This window comes from Sciurus carolinensis, chromosome 10 (assembly GCF_902686445.1).
Source record: "Sciurus carolinensis chromosome 10, mSciCar1.2, whole genome shotgun sequence".
NCBI classification, from domain to species: Eukaryota; Metazoa; Chordata; class Mammalia; order Rodentia; family Sciuridae; genus Sciurus; species Sciurus carolinensis.
In genome coordinates, this window is record NC_062222.1 from 77,565,520 (window position 1) to 77,585,765 (window position 20,246).

General features: G+C 39.4%; 1 protein-coding gene across 1 annotated transcript in view; it reads right to left on the reverse strand.

The window, feature by feature from the left end:
• Fras1 (Fraser extracellular matrix complex subunit 1) overlaps positions 1-20,246 on the reverse strand; it is a 439,675-nt gene that overhangs the window by 248,215 nt on the left and 171,214 nt on the right. The window contains exons 5-12 of the mRNA XM_047566389.1: positions 20,068-20,227; positions 18,234-18,367; positions 10,919-11,002; positions 9,251-9,352; positions 8,759-8,950; positions 4,659-4,748; positions 2,722-2,757; positions 1,223-1,370 (exon numbers count right to left, since the gene is read on the reverse strand). Of these exons, the coding sequence (XP_047422345.1) occupies positions 1,223-1,370; positions 2,722-2,757; positions 4,659-4,748; positions 8,759-8,950; positions 9,251-9,352; positions 10,919-11,002; positions 18,234-18,367; positions 20,068-20,227 (946 nt within the window). The remainder of the gene's footprint in view (positions 1-1,222; positions 1,371-2,721; positions 2,758-4,658; positions 4,749-8,758; positions 8,951-9,250; positions 9,353-10,918; positions 11,003-18,233; positions 18,368-20,067; positions 20,228-20,246) is intronic.

A 20,246-nucleotide genomic window follows, 5' to 3' on the forward strand; every position in this document is an offset into this window, starting at 1 on the left:
AATACCATCAACTGCCTCCATAGCCCAAATTAAAGATGCTAAAAGAACAGGCTCTTCAGTGCTTCTGCCTGCTGGGAGGGACTGTAGGAACAGGAACAACTACCTCCACAGTACATGATTTAAACAGAATCAATAATTTACCATATCTGAGATGTTCCTCTTAAGTTTTTTGTGTGTACACAAAGGTCAGACATAAAAACCTACAAGGTTTAAAAACAATGATTATTATCTTTAAAAAACAACCAGTTTTCTTCTTTTTCTCCAGAATCTTAAGTTTCATTATCAGTAATTGAGGGCATCACTGACCTTAGTGTGAGCTGTCAGCAAAAGACAATTTTCAGGTGCCGAAGTCATCAAGGACCTGATTCTCAATGTATAATGCATAATAATATGTTAAATATTTGCTTTGGAAAGCCCAAAGAGCCACTGTGGTGAAGGTAACATAATTAAACTATAAAGCTGCTTTGCTCTTCCCTTGATAAACTCTTCAGTGAAACACCATGATTAGCCAAAATAAGGTGAGTGTAACAAGAGTGACTGCCAATGTGAAAAATTGTGGCCCATGGATGAAAACAATTAATTATGAAATATGAATGGAAGAAAGTGCCATTTCTCCAAGAGAGACTAAGCTTATATGCGAATTACTGCTCAGTCACAGCAACTCGAGTGCTTGCCAACAATTATTAACTGGAACTAATTCAACCCCAGGTGATTTGAAAGCAGAATTGCAGAACAAGTAGATAAAATTTTCTTTTGGAAGAAATTAATGAGTCTTTAAACTTTAAAACCCCATTTGAGAACTCCAAAAGGAACCATCTGCTTAATAGCTTACCTTAAAATAAGAAAGAATGGAATGTACATAACAAAATTTGTGTAATTATTCTTATATCTCCAACAGTGGGAGATGGATTTGCCTTTACAGGTTTTCAAACATGTTATTTGATTTTCACCAAACTTTTACAAGATAGATAAGGCATATTTTATCAACAAAAAAATTAAGATATAGAGGCCAATGACTTGCCTAAGGTCACACAATTGCAATCAATTGAGTCTAGCAATTACAGGGGTGAAGATTAATTTGAATTTTTTGTTAGAAAAATTAAGGAAAAAAATCCACTCAAATTGAGTGACTAAAGAGAAAGACATAAGGGAGAGAAAGAATCTCCCTGAAGTTTTTGTCAAGAAAACCATTTCATGAGAAATAGATGGGACGTGGACCCACCTGAAGTACAATCTGGGCAGCACTGTCCCTTCACCTCCAGGGCTAGGGTGGCCACTGGACATGGTGGGCAAGAAGGCTCGTAGCAAGTGACCTGAGAGCCCCGGCACTCACATACCCTGCAGAGACCATCTTCCCACTTCTTTCCTTCCTGCGTGAAACAGAAAAAGAGATGACATTGGCATCAGGGCGCACTGAGTCCAAAGATCCTGTTGGTAAAGAACTTCCCATTTCTATACAGACAGAGTGAAGGCACTCAACACTGTCCACACTGACTCTGGAACACAGCAGAGGTGTCCCACACTACAAGGGCAAAATTTCTCCTTCTTTGTTTATCATTGGATTCTTTTAACATAGAGCACCAATAGAATGAGATAAACTAGGAAGGTATCCTAGGGCTACCAGAGTATGTAAGGAGCTTTCGAAACTTGCTTCTCAACCTATTTCACACACGTGTGTGTGTGCACGCTCACAGGAGGGGGGACTACAAGGCACCTAGTGATAAACAGATACATTAAATACAACCTCTAAATAACAGTGGGAACCTTGATTTAAACGCTATTGAAAAAGCAACAGGCAGATTGCTGTATTCTTAAAAGTAAAGCCTTTGTGGGCCTGTATTTGTGTGTAGTAGAGGTACCATGAGCTTTCCCACAATGAAATATCTCTCTTGGACAAGGAAGTTATGGCAGTAAACACGAACAGTCTGACCTTTGTGATTCTAACAGTTTGACCAAAGTGATTCTAAGAATCATCCCCTGTTGCTCACTATCCCACTCAGCCTGGAGACTGAAAAGAGGCAAAGGTCCTTACCAGAATGTATTGAGGGAATGAGGAGGGGAGAATAGCAGAAAACAGGAGAGTAGACTTTAAAACAAAGGTCGACAGATGTGTACTAAGCTAACTGATGTTCTATATCCCCATTAACGTGAGGTACTCAACAAAACGACTGGGGAATGTTAGAACGCTGCGGAATATCATCTTGAAAAGGCAGAAGTGATTTTCCTCCATTTTAAGGCAGCCTGGGTTCCTTCCCCTTTTACTTAACATCCAGAATTAAAATCTTGTTTCTATGAATCCACATGCTTGCACTTTCCCTTTAAAAGAAGCCACACAACACTGTTCCTCAAACATCCTAAAGGTCAGTATTGTTTAAGGAACGAACACGGTACAACCCAAGAAGGTCATTCTTCAATGCTTCAAAACACAGGGACAGTGGAAAATCATAAGGAGAAAATCATCACAAAAAAGGGAAAGAGGATACATAGGTATTGGTAACTAGAGAAATATTAATATCAGTTACAAAAAAAAAAAAAGAAGGTAAGGAAAGGAACAAAGGTAAATGGTGAAAGTCTTACTTATCATTAAAATCATTAATTCAGACCACAGACGAGGCTGTTAGAAATACTGAAGTACTGTTTCCCCACAGTAGTTCATACAGACAATTATTTAAGACAATTTTATAATGATCTACATACAAGTAAAAAAAAATCTATACTTACTGGAATATGTTTAATTTCACCTGCTTTTGAGGATATCTAGGAACAAAGAGAAATGTATTCATTATCCTACTAAAAACATCATTAGGCTGATCTATTTTTTTTTCCATTAGGAGTTATCCATTTTTGCCCAAATAATATGCAACTTCATCGACTTGTTATGAATAGAAATAAAATCCATCTGTATTAAAAAGAAGAAGAGCATGAGGTGAAGATAACAGGCACAGAAAAGAGTTTGGAGTTCTCATTCTTGCCTTGTGGTTGAGCATTTGGCTCCAATGCCCCTCACTATAAAGGGCCTTGTGATCAACCAGTCTAAATTTCTAAGGGTAAATCCTTGAATCTCGTGTGTTACCAGGGTATTATGGAGATTTGTACTTATTTACAACAATTTGGTTTTCTTTAAACCCAGTGGGTTTAATTCACTTCCAAAAATGGGTTGGAAAATTGATAACATGAGAAAATACAAATTCAACAGTTGGAGGGAATCTTTAATTTCCTAAATTCTTAGAAAATGAAGACATTTAAACTATGAAATACCACTATGAGAGGAGCAAGGACAACAGCATGATAACAAAGCCACTGTTTTCAGTTTTTCTTTTCAATATGCCAGGTGCTATCCTAAACACTTGACACTCAGTAGCTACACCAGGTAAGTACTGATGTTATCCATACCTTACAGTGAGGACTGAGTAACTTACCCAAAATTGCCATTAGTGCGTGGCAAAGCAGGGATCTGAACCTAGAGCCTGCCCTGTTCCCTTACACTGCCTCCCCAGGACACACAGAAACACTGGCACGCTGGTGGACTGGGACCTACCTATCCAATCATTCATCAGACGAAGCGCTTTGTCCTAATTCTTACTAGCCTACTCTGATTGGTCAATGAGAGAGTCGTACATCTGATCAACTGACATATTTTTAAGAATATGATGAATCTGGTCAACATTTTAAAACCCCACATGGAAAATGTGGGCTACAAAAATAGGGCAAATTTAAAGCACTTTAGATATTTTTTTCCTTGGTGTAATATAATTAACAAGTACAGACATGAGGTGAAATAGAAGTGTAGCAAGTGAATTTTCACCCCACAGCCATCTATCAAAAGTCTATCATTTCTATCTGGAAAATGCATCTAGAGCCTGATCAATTTTCACCACTTTCTCCACTCCCCCAAGTCCAAGTCAATATTACTCCTAATTTAGACTATTGCAAACATCTCCTAACTGGACCATCTACCTGCAGTTTTGCTGTCCGTATAGCACCCAAGGTGCTAAGTCAGATCACAGGGTACTGCTGGACTTCAAACAACCACTCCCCCTGAACGGGACCCCAGTCAACAGCTCTCATCTGCTTCAGGATAAAAGACCCTGGCTTCCAGACTACCTTCTAAACCTCATCTCCAATTCCTTTCCCCTCCTTCACTTTCTTCCTGACACAGTCCATCTTGCTGCTTCTTGCACATGCCAAGTATACTTTTACCTCAGGGCCTTTGTACTTGCTGGTCCCTCTCCCTCGTGTATTCACCCGACATATCCATGTAACTCACTCCCTTGCTTCCTTCAGGTTTTACTCAAATTCCTCTGTGTAAGAGGACTTCCCCATTCACCTTACGTAAAAGAAAACTGTACCCCAGTTACTTAAGTTACTTTATTGTTTTAGGTAGTACTTGTTGGCATCTGCTGTGGTGATACAGTGTGTGTTTATGTGTGTGGTCTGTGTCTCCACCCTAGAATAGTATGTTCCACCATGAGAACAGGACTCTGCCTATTGCATTCACTTCTATATCCCCAGTACCTAGCACACAGTAGGTGCACACAAATATATCTTCTGAACAAATGAAGAGATAAAAGAAACTAGAAGGTAATGGTAGTCCCCTTCTAAAGTTAATTTCAAATTATTAATTTTTAATGGTATTTAACTATTAACCTGATACTCACAAATTCTGCCTTTTCTTCATACACACAATGGCCATTCCTAGAAATGCATTCAGGACAGCATTTTCCATCTAAGTGAATTAATTCTTCTCCCTGTAGAAATAGGATTTGCAGTGGCACATATCAAATTAGCATGTCCAGATAGCACTGCTAAATTGTCAGCAGCTAGATGTCCTGACTGCAATGAGAAACCCTGGTACACCCCTTATTTTGTCTCCTTTCACACTGTCTTCCTGTGGAAAGTCTAGTCACTATGGCGCTCCCTCCAAGTGCTGCTTCTCTGATCATGTGTCCACTCTGATCCCTCCTAGTGGCCTACCCATGACCAGAAGCTCCATGAATATGAAGAGTGGCCAGGGTTCACGAAGCAGTCTTAGAAAGGTGAGTTTCAGAAAAGGATCATGCTGTCTTAAAGGCACAAGATTAGAACTTGTGACTTTGGTTTTATTAACAGTGGGAAAATCAAAGCAACATTTTTCCTTGAATATGAAATCAGATACATCCCTTTAAGGACAGATGTAGTCTCAGCATAAACTGATTTTTATTCAGCATTGTGAAACTTGTACTGTTAGCCAACTTGCATCTAAATTCAAAAAATTATGAAGAAAAGAAATACCACACTTAAAGAGTAATGTTTGACTTACAAAGTCTAATCAACTTAATACCCCAATATTAATATAATTTCTTTTAAAATTCTTTTTAAAAATATTTGTTTAGTTGTCAATAGACCTTTATTTTATTTATATGTGATGCTAAGAATCGAACTCAGTGCTTCACACATGCTAGGCAAGCACTCTGCCACTGAGTCACAACCCCAGCCCTATTATAATTTCTAATCTGTTATTTTAATGACAATAAATGCTTGCTGTTAAAAAAATTAAATAATTCTCAATTCTATGGCTTTAGAAAGTGTAATTTCGCTGCAGACCTATCTTTCAGGGAATCTGCTGTTAATAATACAAACTGTAATTTTCATATGTGTACACTAAAATCTAGTACCTATAGGATAGAGAGTGTCTTTTAAAGCATGTTCTACATTCTAAAGATATGTCTACTTTAGAAATAATAATATTTCTTTAAGTATTTAATGTTTGATTTGGGGTCTGTATTATATTTAAAAGTACAGAAGACGTATTAAATAAAAACTACATAAACAAAATAATCATGATGATATTTTATACTTGCAAACACTGAACTAAAGATAAATATAAAGTAATAACATTGGTTGTCTTTGGGTTGTTGCATTAGGGATGGATTTTTAAGTCTCTTGTCTACTTTTCTTGAGTCTATCTTCCAAAATTTTCCAGCATGAATATATATATATATATGTATATATAATTTCAATGAAAGAAAATATGAATGTCCAAAAAAAGCATAAAAAGACAAGAATGATTATTACTTTTTATAGTGCCTAAAAAGTTATTTCAAAAAGAAGGGAGTTATGTACATGACTGTCCATCAAAATTTCATGCCTATCAGAGGCCAGCAGAGAGCAAAGGGTGCTACAGGGATCAGACGTATTTACATATAAATTGTTTTGCAGAAACAGGAAGAATCAGCTGGTAGTGAAGGCATCACTCAGAAACAGATTGAAATTTGCTTTCAAAGCATATAGAGGCCTTTATATGCATGTAATTTAAGTTGCTTAAGACAATACTTTGAAACAAGGCAGCATTCGTGTATTCCTATTAAAAATAAAATGCAGGAGGGAATCTGGAGTGCCCACCATAACACACAGACAAGGTGGCTACGCGGAGCCTTCAACACTAAGATAAATACCAAAGAGCCCTGCTCCTGGGAAGCAAGGATTCAGTGTGGGTGGGGTAGGAAGTTCTAAATAGATTTGCTATTTATAGAAGAAGCCTGGATGCCCAAACCACATCAGTTCACTGGGTGGTGGGGGGAACTGGCTTTAATTATCATTTGACTTTTGCTGTGAACAAAATCGTTTTTTGAAACAAAATTCATTCTTTTCTTTTTTTAAGAGGGTTCTTCGGCATAGGTCTGATTGAATCTGCTACTCTTTCCCCACCTACATCTATCAGACCAAAGTCAAATCTGATTCTACTCAAATGCCCACTGGAAAAGTAAACATTCTTTCGAGAGAATTTTCCTTAACATTTAGGTATACCTACCCTCTTCTTTGCATTTTTCTACAAGCTTTATTCCCCCTACTATATCATGCCTCAGATGTGAATATAGGTCCTTTTAAAAAAAAATAAAAATAAATAAAGCAGGGTGGGTGGGTAATTTGACTTTATCTGAATTTATGTTCAAAGACTACAAAATACAGAAAAATGAAATCCATCATGTGGTGTTTTTCTACCACTGATTTATTTATGTTTCAATGTCTAGGGATTTGAATTGAATAACAAAGACAAGGATCATACCATTTTTCCCTATTTTAACAAAATCATGTGCTGATTTCAATGCTATTCAGAATATTAGTTGATAACAAATGTGATAATGATAACAATGGCAAAGTTGCACAATTTGGCCTCTTCTAGAGGCATCTTTTTAGATGTGTGGACACTAACATTTAATCCACCTTTGGTGCTCAAGATTAGAAATCAAATGACCTTGATATTTCACAGAAGGAAGCAGAAAGTGGAGTGGAATTCAATAAAAACTAGTAATGCATTTTTGCCGCTCCTTTGGTGAACAGCCATTTCCCCTGGGGGCTCCTAAAGCGTTTAATTCATATTTCCATAATCCTTGGTGCCAGAGTATATTATAATTTCTGTTTACACATCTGACTGCCCTAAAAGCCTGGGAACGCTTGAGGTTAGAATGTGTCTTATTCATCTTTTTATCCCCATTGATGCATACTAACCAGAAGGTAGGAGTGAGGTTCAGTTCAGATTTTACTGAAAATATGGTTAAAGGACCCACCCTATTAGGATCATCTCTCCCCATTTTCCATAAATCTTGGAATCCTAGACAATTTTAAACCTCAGAATATAACCCAACATCCCTCAGGAGGGCTGCCAAGGGAAAGAAATCCTGCCTCAGCCTGAGAGAGAAAGAAAAGGGCCCTCATTAGGTTTCTTCTCATCTTCGTCCAACCATTCGGACTCCCTAAGATAAAGAAGAAGAAATGAAAAGGTGTGTAGGGGAAAATAAATCCGCAAAATAGAAAAACCCTCTTTACCTAAACGTTTCCGCTCTGCCAAGACCTAGAAGTAGGAGGCAAAGTGAAAAATTACCCTGTCAGTGACAAGCCTTGTCTGAAAGGTTGTTCCTCCTGAGGCTCAGTTGCTGAGAAGAGCTGAGAAGTGGGGGAGAGGAACCAGAAAGAAAAATGTCTTCACTGACACCCCTGCTTCAGATCTTTCAAATTTCCCCTCATCTACTCAAGTTCACAACCCTGAGGGAAACTGGCGGGGCGGATGGGAGTGGTCAGGGAGAAGAAGCTGACTTTGTACTTGTATTTGTATTGCCATGGGTCAAAATTGAGTTCAAAGAAAAAAAAAAAAAGTAATTTCCTTAAAATATATATCTATAATCCAAACAGGGGCAGCTTTGTTATAAGATTCTAGAAATTCTGCAGACAGCAGAAGTCAACGGAGGTCAGCAGAGTTAATTGTTTATGAGGTCTCCCTTGCTCTCTCTTGAAAACAAAAATAAAAGCTGTTTTCTTTTCTGTCCTGATCCACATGAGCAGTCCCCAGGTGCTAGCTCTCCTTTCTGCTAAATGCAGCCAGTGGGGTCTGCAGCAGAAGCCCAGCCCCTGGTGCACCTGTAGACCCTTGTTTTGCAGGCATGGTAAGATGGGCAAGCCACCAGCACTGAGGTCCAGCTGTGCTGACTGATAGGCTGATGTCCCATATCATGTCCTTCCCTTTCATGTCTCTGGTTCAGCGCTTCCAATCTGACCAGATGCACTGAGAGCTGAATGCTCCAGGGGGCAGTTCCAAGCTAGTCTGAATAAATAGTGACATTCACTTTACACCACAGAATCTTTGTGCTAAAAGGCCCCTTGAAACATGAGCAATCAACCTGACCATCCCCTCTTCTGCCAAGAGGTAAGGAACTGGCACAGGTCCACCCATCCCACTGGAAGGAGCTGCTACAGTCCAGACAGAAATGCCTCCACTTCTTACCTGGGCACACTCCACCTTGGCACACTCTCCAGTCTGGCAGGTCACTTGCCCATGGTCACAGATGCAGAACTCACAGGCTGAACCTTTCCACATTTCATCCTGGTACCGCAAAATCCCATTAGACGTGCAGCTTCCGCCAAGAGACACACATTCCTCACAGCATTGCCCATGACGCCGAGCCCGGCTCTGACCCTGAGGAAACAGAGAATGGCAGGGGAAGAGCTGTCCTGGGAGGCAGTGAAAGCCTCCTGGCCGACACGGCAGCAGGACATCAAACACAGATGTGTACAACACGACCCTGTACTTGACCCAGGGATGCAAACTCCCTTCCACTTCAACCTACCTTCCTAGGAAATAGACCTTTCATATCTTTACGTAACATTCTGCATATTATAAAACTTGATTCCCTCAAAGGACACAGTACACTGAAATGCATTTCTTTAAATGACCCAGAATCAAACTTAGAAAATCAAGCTATACACTCTCAAATACCTTCCCACATCTTAGGGGCGGGCAGGCCTGCTTGTGACATCGGACCTGGCCCTGGTCACATGTACACATGGTACAGGCATCTTCAGTCCACTGCTCACCATGCTGAGGAAAGAAAGAACAAAAGAAAGTGGAACACCAAACGTCATACACATTAAATCGAAGCAGACACATAAGATGCCAACATTTTTATTGTTTTTTAATGGAGCTAATTGAATGTGCACCTGAGATATGACATAGGTAGGAATGACCTCTAAGAAAAATTGTCCAAAGGGAACTTTAGATGGATTTTCATTTGACTATATTGATTTCACAAATACTTTGAGAGCCCACTCCATGTTAGTTACATAGAGGCCGTGGCAACACAGATGAGTAGGAAGGCCCTGTTGGTTGGCTCCTCTATGGACATTCTCCAGGTCTTCTTCTTTGCCAGGAGACCCACTTCTCACTGCCATATACCCATTCTCTCCATTTCCCTTGCATATAGGCATGGACATTTGTACCCATGCTTCCCAAGAAGACTTTATGCTTAAGTTTGCTAAGTGGTGGAGGTGAAGGGAAAGGCTACCCTCCTATGCCTTTCTCCACCAGTTTGTGCAATGATCATGTAAGGATGAGCAACCTGCAAAGGAAGTCACCTTGCAGATTTGAGGGGACAACATGAAGGTAAATGTCAATGCGAAGACATCACTGAGACTTGAATGGATCAACACTGCAGCAACCTCTGGACTTCTTGTTAAATGAGATAACAAAGATTAAAATTTTAGGCACATTTAGAGGGGCATTTCTGTTACTTGTAGCCAAAAATGTCATAACAAATACAAATGCCATGACGGATATCTGTTTACAATAGATAAGAATATCACACAAGCTGCATATATGCCTGCTGTGTCTGACAGTGTGTATTCAGCACATACCGAAGGTATCCCAGTTAGTTTCTTGCATTCATATTTCAAGAGAAACATTTAAATTTGTGAGATTCTTATCCCCAAATACTTAGTTCCAGATTCTCTACTGACAGCCATAAATCTGGTTTCTATTTAACTGTTGCTGTTTTAATGTTCCTTGAATTAGAGCAATGTAACATTCTTTTGGCTCAATCAGGTACTCCTAAGACAGAACATTCACTCAGTCATTCAATCTATTGAACTCATGTATTCTTAGTGCCCACTATAGGTGAGGCACAGGTGTCTAGATTATTCCAATAGTATTTTGTGGTTATGGTTTCCACTTCTCCCAGCCTCTCACCTGCCTCTGCTGCTCCCATGTTTCCTCCCAGTGTAGGTGGTGAGGAGGTTGTCTCTGAACATCAGTGTATGAAATCCAGCCAATGTCTGCAGACAGACATTCCAAGAGCCTGAAATCTCAGTGTAACCTGATGGTGACCAACGATAGTCCTTTTTTTCTCCTCAAGATGTATGAACAGTAAGTTCACCAAGGTTCATGAACCAGGTGCTGCTTGCCAGCACATTCCTTTATATTTCTAATCCCCTTCAACTTAATTTTTTCACACAGGCTTTCCATGAAGAGAAGAAAAAAGCCGTTTATGTACTGAATTACTAATCCTGGCAAAGAGTCAGACATGAGGGCAGGGAGGGATGGTGGTTGGCAGGTGCAGGGTAGACGTGTGAGAATGTATGTCAAAACACCTACATGGGCATCAAAGCTTACCTTGTATACTTGGCCAGCTACAGAGCAGGACTGTGCAGAGCACTGTGGGCAACAATTTCCAGGGCTTCGGACTATAATTTCATCCTTAACACCAAAAGAAAGGATAATCCATCAAAAGGAGATATTAACAAAATCCACATAGGTAGGAAAATTTCACTTACAGCTAATTCAACCATGTGCCTCAAGCAACCATAACAGCAATTTCCTCTCATTTAGCACTTATCAGTCACCTGGGACTCTGACAGGAATTAGCACTTCCAAGGTCAGTGTGAGCCTTAAAAGTTTACATATGCCTCAAGTTCTCTTCCCTTTTAAGAACAAATAAAAGCACAAATAAGGATAAGAATAACAATAACACTTGGTGTTTTCCAGGCACTTTTGTAAGTGCTTTACGTGACTCTATGAAGTAGATGTTCTGATTCCTTCCTCATAAATGAGAATAGGAAGGACCATAAAGGTTCTGTGACTTGCCCAATGTTAGACAGCTGACCTAGTAATAGCATATGGTTGAAACAGAATTTAGAGCATAACCTTGCCAACACTTAAGGGAACTCATACTCTTCCAAAGTTAGCTCTAAACTCAAAAGTGAAGGTAATCCTTCCTTGATCAGCTACTTCACTATTCTTTTGCATCTTTATATAAATCCACATATTTATATATGTGCATTAGGGAGGTCCTTAACATGAACAAGAATTAGTCATACCTCTAGAAATCTGAGAACAGACCAGTGCAGAGCAATGTGGGGAAGAGAGATTCAACACCCACAGAACCCTCCCCCAAGTATACTACCTCTATATTCTCACCTGGACTACCCCACCCCCAGAACATGAGACCTTTTGTCTTTTCTGCCCTGAAAGAGTTTTCATAGTAATCATTTACTCATTAACACCAAAGATTTGGCTCCTTGCTCTGAATTATCACTACAACTTTCTTCAGTTGCAGAAAGGTGGACTTGCTAAAAGCAGGGGAAGGGGAGCGAGGACAAACCAGGTTTCAATAACTAAGAAGAAGTAGGTCTTATACAGAAGACACATCCAGAATAGCACCTTCACTTCCTCTTATGAGAAGCAGAAGCTGAGACTTTATTATCAGTTACTTTGGTTCACATTTTGCCAGTACAGGAAGACCAGTGCACTTAGGATGTATTTTTCATGGAAAATTCCAGTCATACCTCAGTAGTCCTTTAACTCAGTTACATATAACCAGATGGATTCACACATTACTACCTAATAGGGATTTATTTCAAATGCCTGATCCACTGGAATTAAACCAATAACTACTTATTGTTGTTTTAAGATAGTTTATTTTTGTATTATTCTATATGAAAAGTAATTCGACCACTGATGTTTAATAGAGGATGTGAAAATTGAACAGGCACTGAAATAATTGAGCATTTCTTGACTTCAGATACTTCTTTCTTTTTTTCAACTGGATGGGATTTCACTAAGGAAGTAAAATAAAAGTATTTTGATGTCACACTTTATTTAGTAACTTTATTGCAGTAAAGAAAATGAACTAAGCCTTCTACAATGTTAGACAAACAGGAAACAAATGCCATGATTATAAATCTTGAATAGACAGAGTTAGTATTGATCTACCTTAACAACTTGGAATAGGCACACCTACAATAAAGGTTTTCTAACAGCACACTTTTGTAGCTATCATACACTTTAATATTTTTTCTTGTCTACCTACATATGCCCTTCCGAATGTACAGTCTAATGCAGCAAACTATAGACTGTGGATCAAATCTAGTTCATCACCTGTTTTTGCAAATGAAGTTTTATTTAAAGTCTTAACCATATCCATCTATTTATATATTTTCTATGGTTTTGTGCTATGATTGTGGAACTGAATAGTTAATTCAACTTGATGGCACTCATAACTGAAAATATTTCATATCTGATTCTTTACAGAAAATGTTTGCCCCAAACTTATATCATACTAGTATTAGTACTCACAAGGGCTCAATACAAAAAATATGATTAATGCCATTAAAATTTGGGATAGGACTATCAGTGAGGACATATTCCATTATGGTTTTTAATGTTCCTTAAAAACAATTATGACAGAGAAGTTTATAATGTACTAAGTATGACAGTCCTTGACCAAGTATATTCCCACCACAGTGACTTAGAAGACAGAGAAAGAAATGAAAACACCACCAAGAAGTAGAACTCATAGTCATCCTCCTGTCACTGCCAAGAAAAAGTTCCACTGACCATAGATGTTGTATGGCTTTTTTTTTTTTTTTTTTGATGAGCAATTCAAATATCATCTCTTCTCAATTTTTTGCCTTTCTAGAGCAAATGGATATGACCTCCATTCCTCCACTGTGTGGTCACTGCTACATGAGGCTGTCAGTGCCGGCCCTGGCTTTTCACCTTCCTCAATATATTTTTACATCTAGTCCAAGCCCATAATGTCAAGAACTATAAAATGAATGGGAAGCAAGTATGTTGGGGAGGAAGAAGAAGGGATAGAAAGCTAGGAGGAAGGAGGATGCCCCAAATGTAAAGAACTACAGTCAGAGAGAGAGAGAGAGAGATGCAACAACTGAGGCAGGAGGATGGAGAGTTCAAAGCCAGCTTCAGCAACTTAGTGAGGCCCTAAGTAACTTAGCAAGACCCTGTCTTAAAATAAAACATAAAAAGAACTGAGGATGTGGCTCAGTGGTTAAGCACCCCTAGGTTCAATCCCTGGAAGGAAGGAAGGAAAGAAGGAAGGAAGGAAGGAAGGAAGGGCCCTTGCAGAAGTATGAACTGGATATTATAGTTTTTTGTTTCATTTGGAATGTAAGAGGGTTGGACAGTAGGAGTAGGAAAGATCTTACCTCAGCAATCAACCTATAGTAAGTGAAAACCTGTCAGACCCTTGGACTGAGAGATGCATATTTCCTAGTTTCTGGCTATGGATCCAAAGGTAAAGAGCTAAGGACAGTCTACTTTGCCTTGTACAACAAATGGACAAATTCATCTTGATCAAAACTGTGTAGACAGGATCTTGGTGGTAGGAGGGAGGATGGGCAGGGAGAGGATAATGAAGAATGAACTGTACTGGAGGGAAAATACTGTCCCTCTACTCCTTTTAGAGTCATGGTTAAGGCTCCTATAATAAAAGACTGTTTACCAAGAGAAAAGCATACAGATTTATTTAACATAAGTTTCACCTGACATAGGAACCTTCATAAGAAAATAACCTTCATAAGAAATAACCCTTTTTTTTAACAGTAGGTTTGATGAAGAATAGATAGTCATAGAGAAATGTAACAGAGCAAAGAGTATGACTGAATAATAATAAACAGGAAAATGCAGCAAGGCCTGTTGAGATTCTTCTGTGTGTGTCTACAGGGTTAAGGGTGATCCTTTTCTCCAGGAACAGGGAGGGTATGTCTTCTGAGGCCTTACAACTTGCTTCAGGGGAAGGTCAGAAATTTTTCCTATGTTTTATGACCTGCTTCAAGGGAGATGGATGGGGAAAAGGTCAATGTAACCATTAAGTTTTTGCCATTTTCTCAAATTCCTTCATCTTAAAATATTCAAGATGCCAAGCTGCCATATTTGGTGATACCATGACCTAAACCCCATCAAGAGAAAGGAGTAACTCTGAAGATGCAGAGAAAGAACAGACTTCTGAACACTCCTACAGGATCTAAAAGGAAACACTTTACAGTCATTTTGTAAGTTGGGTAAGATGTAGAAATACGGAGTCTGTTATCAAACAGAGAAGCAGGAAGCAATAAAGAAAGAACAACACTGAGGAAGAATTAAAAGAAAAATGAGTAAAGCAAATGTGTCAAGTTAAAATCAATACTGGAGATAGTAAATATAAACTTAAGAAATTCTCCCCATGTGCTGAGAAAAGACACAAAGTAAAAAATGATGAGAGAACATGATGGATAAAGAGGGGAACTTGGGCGAAACAACTAAGAGTCATAGATGGTTCTGGGAAAAGTAAGAATAATTAGAACAGATTTCATTAATCCAAATCAAGCTGAAAAAGACATTTCAAAAACTGGAATACAGTCTGACGGGTTCTATAATACTCCAGGCAAAGAACATGAAAAGACACAAGAATCCAGCTTGACCCTGCTACAGCCATCTTGGTCCTCACTGCCATTTTGTCCACCAGGTCACCCTGGAATACATCCCAAGCCCCATAGTCTTTAAGATAGTCACCTGAGCATAATGCACTGGCCACTGATGGCTGTGCTATTCTTAACTGACACTGGACTGTAAGGTTTGGAGATAAGTCAGGTGCATTCCTGTTGACTGTGCCTACGCCTGTCTAGCTTAGCATATGAACACCTTCCCCCTTCTTGCTCTGGATGGGGGGATCCCTCTGTCTTGTCGCTGCCCTAGATACACTTCTGTCTGAAAGTCAGTAATAAATTGTACTTTGTGCAATCCTGGATCTGTCCACATCCTTCTTCAATGACATGGCACCTTCTGCTTTTGGCAGCCAGTTCTCATATATGGGATTGAGTTTTTCTGAAACAGTACTTCACCTACAACTATCCTGAAAGATGTTTGAATTATAAAGAAACATCCTACAAGAACACAACATGGTAAAACTAGCAGCATATAATGGAATAGAACTCAGACTTCTCTCTGAAACTTAATTCTGGAATTTATTGGAGTCGATAGAGTTGGGATGAAAAGAGACTATTAGCCCCTCCAACTGTCTTTTATTCATGTAGGCAATGAGAAATAATTGTGAAACACTTAACAATTATTAACACCAATCATCAATCAATACCAATCATCTCTTTCTTGAAAAAATATCCAAAGATGAAGTTAGAACTACTCAGATTAATCAATATTAGGAATAGGAAAACTGTGGTATTAATAAGCTGGTGGTAATATCCTCAGAAATGGTTCAGCAGTTTGAACAGACCATTTTAGCAAGACTACATAAATATGAAGGACTTATGGCTCAGTTCACAAGGCATCTGGACAAAAGCTGAAAGCCTGCAATATCAGTATGAATTTAATCCCTCATTAAGGGAATAACCCCTTATGTGCACATAAGGAATTTCTTCTTTTGTTAGGGATTATCACCAACTTTTAGAATGTAATTATAAGCATGCAAATAAACATCCACAGTTCCCTTTAGAAAGACTGAAACGAATTACCAAAAAAAGAAATCTATCCTAGTCTTTTTGAATAGTGGAAATAAAAGGGTGGTCATTTTCTTCCTTAATGATACACATTCCTTTTATAATTCTAAAAACCCAAAAACCATTGTATTAAAAATCATGGCAATCCTTGAAGACATGTTGCATATTTTTCCAGAGTTTAATACCTAAGAAATACATCTTCTACTGTCAAACTTGTGTTTTCCTTATATTTAATGAACTAATGCATACACAGTACTTGTAATCATGCTCAATAATATTAGCAAATATTGTGGTAATTATTATATTTAAGTGCTGGTAACTCCTCATTTGGGAAGGTAAGATAGCATAATGGTTAGAAGTAGGAGTCAGGCATGGTCTTCTGAGGTTGTAATGTACAAGTGCAAAAGACAGAAGTGTTGTCGCTTCCTAACTGTGGGACCTTGAGCAAGTCACTTACTCCCTCCAAGATCTCAGTTTTATCAGACATAAAATGAGGATGATAATAATAGCTCCTGCCATATAGAGCTGTAATGAGAATTACAAAGCTCTTAAATATCAATGACTGGTATATATAAATCACCCAAAGTGTGCTGGCGGTGGTAATGGTGGTTGTGATAGTAGTGACGGGGTGATATGTTACATCAGTAACACTAATTCTATAGCACCCCTTTATATCATCAGATCATTCAACATTTAATAGCAACATTAAATCAAGAAAAGTGGTTCTAAGTGATCTGCCAGTTGAATTTTTAAAAATGTCATGGCAAAAACATATACTTCATGCAAGAGTGATTGAAATCAATCTATTTCCAAGTCTTCAGAGGGCTTGTATATCAATTAGCTCTAAAGTTTGGTACCACATTTTATCATCTTACATTAAGTATCATATTGATGCAAACTATAAGTGAATACTATGCATGAAGTGAGAGTTTATGCTTAATGTTTCTTAAAATGAGAAATAGTAATATATCTGCCCCTCCACCCCAAATAGGCAGTATGTGGTTGAGTTCTTAAAGATTTAAAGCAGAAGGTCCTTAATGGGGTGTTTCCTCCATTACTCCCCCACCTCTCTTATTGAAATGGTGGCAAACTGCTTAATGACCCCTCCTTCATAAGAGCACTAAACCCCAAATGTGCTAATCAAAGAGCCGTGACATTACAGTGTCCTTCAGATGTAAGAGCAGAAGAGGAAGATACTGTGTAATTCCACCAGAGGCTCATTTGTAATCTTAAAGCTGGGACAAGACCTTGTGATGAATTGGAAGAAGAGACATGAGCACGGAGCTGGTGTAGTATGGGCAATACAATCTAGTCCTTCAATTAGATACGTTTTCCCTCCATTTGGCATTTAGCATTTCATGTCTAATTGCCTTTTGTCTGCCTTTAAAAATATTGCCCAATTGTCACAAGATGCCATGTTATTGATTTTGTTTTATTTGACACAAAGCACTGCTCTGTATCAACTGAATGTTGGCTTCCAGCTTTTCCTTAGATCAAAAATGAGCAATTTTTCTACTTGAGGCAAAACTCTTTTCACGGTTATCTGTCAACTGCCACGGAACATCCATAGGAACCTCTGGAAGAGCAAAAAAAATCCTATAAAATACCATGTATACCACATTTGTTTTCAATTGATTTTCTCTTCCAAATTTGTGTGGAGTATCTAATGTTTTGAAAATCAGAATAGCTTTAAATGAAGAACAGTATCCCACTCTCTTAAATATCCCCAGAGAAAATCCTTCAATAATGTGAATCATTATCCTCTAAGAATTAAATCATGTACATCTGGATAATCATGTTCAAAGACATCTATGTGTCTTTAAAAAGCATACTACACCTATGCACCGAAAAACAATAACAAACCTGATTGTGTTACCAAATTTTCCAGATGTTTAGCTTGACATTTTTGAAACATCTGTAATTCAAGCTGGAGGCTTCCTTGTGCGTACCCTCAAGGCTCAATTTCATTATGTAACAATTAGCCTAAATGGCGGTAATTAGACCTATCTTAGCTTCTAAGGGGAAAAGAAATGTGTCAGAGGGGGTCTCCAAAAGTATAAGGAAAACAAAGCAATTCTTGCTTCTTGTTTCTAATGCTCTGGAGGCTGCCTGATACAATCTCAGAAGAGACTCCAAGGTCTTGAACCGGGAAGTTAACAACCTGTGAAAGACCTACCCAGAGGTGTCTCCCTTACCTGGTTACAAAACAGAGGCTGGCACTGAGCTGCAAAGCACTGCACGACTCCATTTCTGCACACGCACTTGGCACACTTGCTCAGCCGCCAGTCCTCCCCATCCTCAAACACACGACCTTCATAGGAACAAGGTTCTGGAAGGTCAAAGGAACCAGCATTAGTGGAAGAACTGCATGTGCTGATCTCAGGGTTAGCTCCATAGGCAAACCCTGTGGTCTGGGTGGAGGTGCACAGCAGGAGGCTCTTGGGGCTTAATGGGGGCTTAATGCTCTACAGTCACTGCTACCTTGAAATCTCTAAATCAGTGTTTTGTAAGTGAAGTCTGATAGGATGAGATGCCTCAGTCCATTCATGGTCCCACCTCCCACTGGCTTTCTGGGATGGGCTCTCAGCTGCCTGGTCCCCAACCCCAGCCCAGTGAAGGCTGCCACCCTCCACCTATAGTGGGGACTTTGGTGTGGGTTCTAGGAGGCTGCATGTGCCCTATGCACCAAGTCACAGGATGGGGCCCAGGGTGCCTGGGAGGGTCTTCACACACCAATCAAGTATCCGAGGCCTCAAGGAGTACAATAGCAAATAGCAAATAAAAAACATGACATATAGAGAGAGTGCTGGGAGAGAGAGAGAGAGAGAGAGAGAACACAGAAAGGCAAAGAAAAAGCATTTCCCCCTGCTTTTTGAACAGGGGACCATGAAATTTTATAAATTAGGTAGTGGGCCCTGGCTGATCCTCCAATTTCTCAAGGCAAAATGTTTCCAATGTCTTTCTCATGGAGGGCCAGTGAGAAAACCTCTTAAGACCTAAGAGAGGATTCCACAAACTCAGCACCTTCCCATACCACCTGACTGTCATTCATATATTTTCACTTGCTGGGTCATTTGGGCCAAAACCACTGCCAGTCCTTTTCTGGCAGGTGATCACTGAAATGCAGAGGCAAGCATTCTACTCCTCTTTTCCTGAGCACACTTTTGAATCCCTGAACAGTTCTCCAGAGCAATGGGTTGCCAGGTATAGAATAACTGGTGATGGGAAAGAAACCAGGGATCTTTTTAAAGTGAAAAGGCAAGAATAGAATATAGGTTGCAGATGCTACTGAATAAAAGATGTATTCCAGCTATTATAAGTCAGGAGAAGGCATAATGCAGCAATGGCAATAATTTATGTTTATCATAAAGTTTATTCTATTTAGTTATATAAATGGAAGGGACATGTTTCTTATAATGCAATTAAAGGGGTATATGGACGAAGCACAGATTCCAAGGAGAGGATCTGCAAGTTCGACCCTGGCTTGCCGAACAAAAGCTGGGTGCCTCAGTTTGTAACAGGATTAATCCCTTCAGTGAGGATGCAATAAAGGTTAATAAAAAACTTCTTCTTGTGGAGATTGTCTGAGAGAAAGACAATATGTCATCTCAAAGGCCAGCGGACAGAATTAGTGCTAGCAATACAATATGGAGAAGAAATTTGGTTCTTCTCTCTACCATGGGGCAGTAGGAACTACCTTGGCCTTGTGAACTCATATCAAAAGATTGTTCCCCTCCTCCCTTTCCCTCTTGGGAGCTGTAAAAGCAGAGTGACACATCTGGCCAAGATAAAGTCAATCAATCAATCAGAGACTAGCAGAATCCTAAATTTGGAATGGAGTTTAAGAATTTTTTTTTCCTTCTTACTCTCTGATACCTTTCTTCCCACCAAGTACAAGGTCACACCCAGGTTCCAATAAGGAATGGGGTTAGAAATCTTTGAGCCATAGAGGGCAAGGAAATAAGAGTTGGGGTGCCACCATGTAACCTCAAAGGCAAAGAGGGTCCCTTTCAACAAGCCCATACTCACTCCCAGGGCCCACGCAGACTGGGCAGCAGCTCCCTTCAGGAATGAATTCCAGCTCCTGGGGTCCACATGACAATCGTGGGCATGGCTGGGGGGTACACCTTACTTCCCCATGAGTGCAAGAACACACACTACATGGAGAAGAGGCCCACTCTGTTCCATGCTGTGAATCAAGGGAGAAA